The sequence below is a fragment of the Anneissia japonica genome, unplaced genomic scaffold (assembly GCF_011630105.1).
Source record: "Anneissia japonica isolate Jap-2015-1 unplaced genomic scaffold, ASM1163010v1 scaffold287720_len810639_cov167, whole genome shotgun sequence".
Lineage (NCBI taxonomy): Eukaryota > Metazoa > Echinodermata > Crinoidea > Comatulida > Comatulidae > Anneissia > Anneissia japonica.
Window position 1 is genome coordinate 823,476 of NW_022736945.1, and position 2,369 is coordinate 825,844.

General features: G+C 34.4%; 1 protein-coding gene across 1 annotated transcript in view; it reads right to left on the bottom strand.

Moving 5' to 3' along the window:
• The window catches only part of LOC117117010, a 14,331-nt gene that overhangs the window by 8,695 nt on the left and 3,267 nt on the right, over positions 1-2,369 (bottom strand). Inside the window, exons 2-3 of the mRNA XM_033261181.1 lie at positions 2,066-2,308; positions 247-372 (exon numbers count right to left, since the gene is read on the bottom strand). Of these exons, the coding sequence (XP_033117072.1) occupies positions 247-372; positions 2,066-2,308 (369 nt within the window). The remainder of the gene's footprint in view (positions 1-246; positions 373-2,065; positions 2,309-2,369) is intronic.

A 2,369-nucleotide genomic window follows, 5' to 3' on the forward strand; every position in this document is an offset into this window, starting at 1 on the left:
TGTACTCAATATACTACATATATATATATATATATATATATATATATATATATATATATATATAAAATTACTAAAAGACACTTTGACTTAGTTGAAAGATTGATGAATATTATCACTACCAAATTTTCAGTATGCAGCACACGCTACTCTCATTATTACATGAGTATATGCAACACATGTGCTTTTAAAGGATAGCATTTATAATTCCTGTATAGGCCTATATCAATATTGTTCACTTTAATTTACCACATGAAATTTCGTTTTCATCTGACCAGTCGGGACAGTCCATCTTTTTATCACAGAATTGATGTAGAGAAATACATTCTCCGTTTGTTACAGGACATCGACGGAAAGTGTTAGGACACACCGAGTCTAACAAACAGAATAGAAAACGTCTGTTGTATATCAAAGCAAGGCAATTCAACAAAAGGACGCACATTTTGGGACATCAAAGGTTATAACTCTTGCATCGACATTCGCAAAAACCATAGCAACCAGACCATAAACCGTCAGCGTACGTATGTGAGGAATTACCCATGCGCGTGTTAGTTGCCAGGATAATCGTGCGTCGTGCGTTGATTACAAAGGCCTAATGATATTTTGCACTAACATTGGACTGAAATTATATTCATTTCAACATTAATTTTACCGATATTGTGGTGTATTGTCATTCATGAGACTCACTTCGCAGAAAAAATTAATAAATGTTCTGTATCTACTCAAATGTTCGTTTTGTGCATCTTAGTCCAACATTGTCAACATGACAGTTTAATGTTACATAAGAACATGAACATTTTATAAAATTCATAAATTTCAATTGCTATAACTTTTCATTTTTTTGGTCAATTTTCACAAATCAAATTGCATTTTATAGAAGCATTTAACAAGCTCGCGGTCAAAAGATATCAGATGTAACAGACATTGCGAAGTACCCAAAATTAGTAAAATAGTAACTAACACCATAAAACATATGGCACGCATAGACTAATAATTGATGGCTGTACTCGCAACTAGTATCGGATTGTCGATGCCACAGTAAAGATCAAAGGACTGTACGCACGCGCTATGTTCGAGAGCGGAGATGTGCGTCCTTCTGTTGAATTACCTTGATCAAAGGCTTTAACATAATATCAAAGATAATAAATAGCAGAAGATAGAGCAGCTTCGCAAAATAGTGGAACATCCGGTCGAAATGCATTGTGGGTACACGGAGAAAAATTGTACTGCATCCGCGCGGCGGCGCTATATAGTAATAATAAAGGCGCCGCTCTGGTTCGTTTGTTTCCTGTAGTTTCTCCACTTAGTAAAATGTTCAAATTTTACTGCAACCGCATGAGGGCGGATGTTCCATCGTTTTTAATGCAAATACGCGGAACAGCTCATTCTTCTGCTATTTAAGCTCTTTGATAATATTAGATTTTTACTTCAATAGACCTCTCTGGATAGTGTCAATAAAACTTAGGCGAGACTTTTTTATACTTTGTTTCGCGAACTTTTTTTTTTTTAAAGATCGTTAGAGAAAGGCGGAAAGTTTTTCCAAAAGGAGAAAATAAAAATAAAATTTTATTGGTGAATGCACAAAGTGTCATAATTAGGAAGAAATATACACAAATTATTTTTGGAGATTTCAATGCAGCGGTGAGCGTTATAAAAATATAAAAAATCCTTTTATTTTTATTCGAAATCATCATTATTGGTAGGCAGCAGGTTCGCTAAACAAGGTATTAAAAAAGTTTCGCCTTAACAACTGACCAATTAGAACAGAGCCATTATTATGCGCTTGTCTAACAAACACACGCATTGTCTCCCATTACAAAACTCACCCGTTTACGTAAGCATACGCTGTTGTTTTGAGGAACAACTGTATCAATATTCAGCGGAATGGTCTATCAACAAACATGTATTTTTATTTCATGTTAATTCTATTATTACAGTACAAGAATAAAAATTAATTGGAATAACGAATGTTAAAAGCACCAAAATGTAGGCATTGTGATATACTGTAGGTGAATATTTATTACACTGAACTCTGTGTGTAGGCATATTAAATAGACATTGTTTTTACCTTCAATAGTAATTGAGAATGAGCAAGTCGCTGTGAGACCATAAACATCTGTTGCTTCAAACATAACTTCATAAGTACCAGTCCCGTAGTTTGCCGGTTCGATCAACGATATCAACTCTATATTCAACAACTGAACATTATCTGTTGCTGTCGCCTCGGTCCAATTTATTGCGATGGTAGATTCCCCTACTGAAAGCTGATGCACTTGGTTATCAGGGCAGGTTGGTATTGGTGGTTCGTCATCTGTTATTTTAAACAATATGCACGCTTAAATGCCATTATGTATATATATATATATATATAT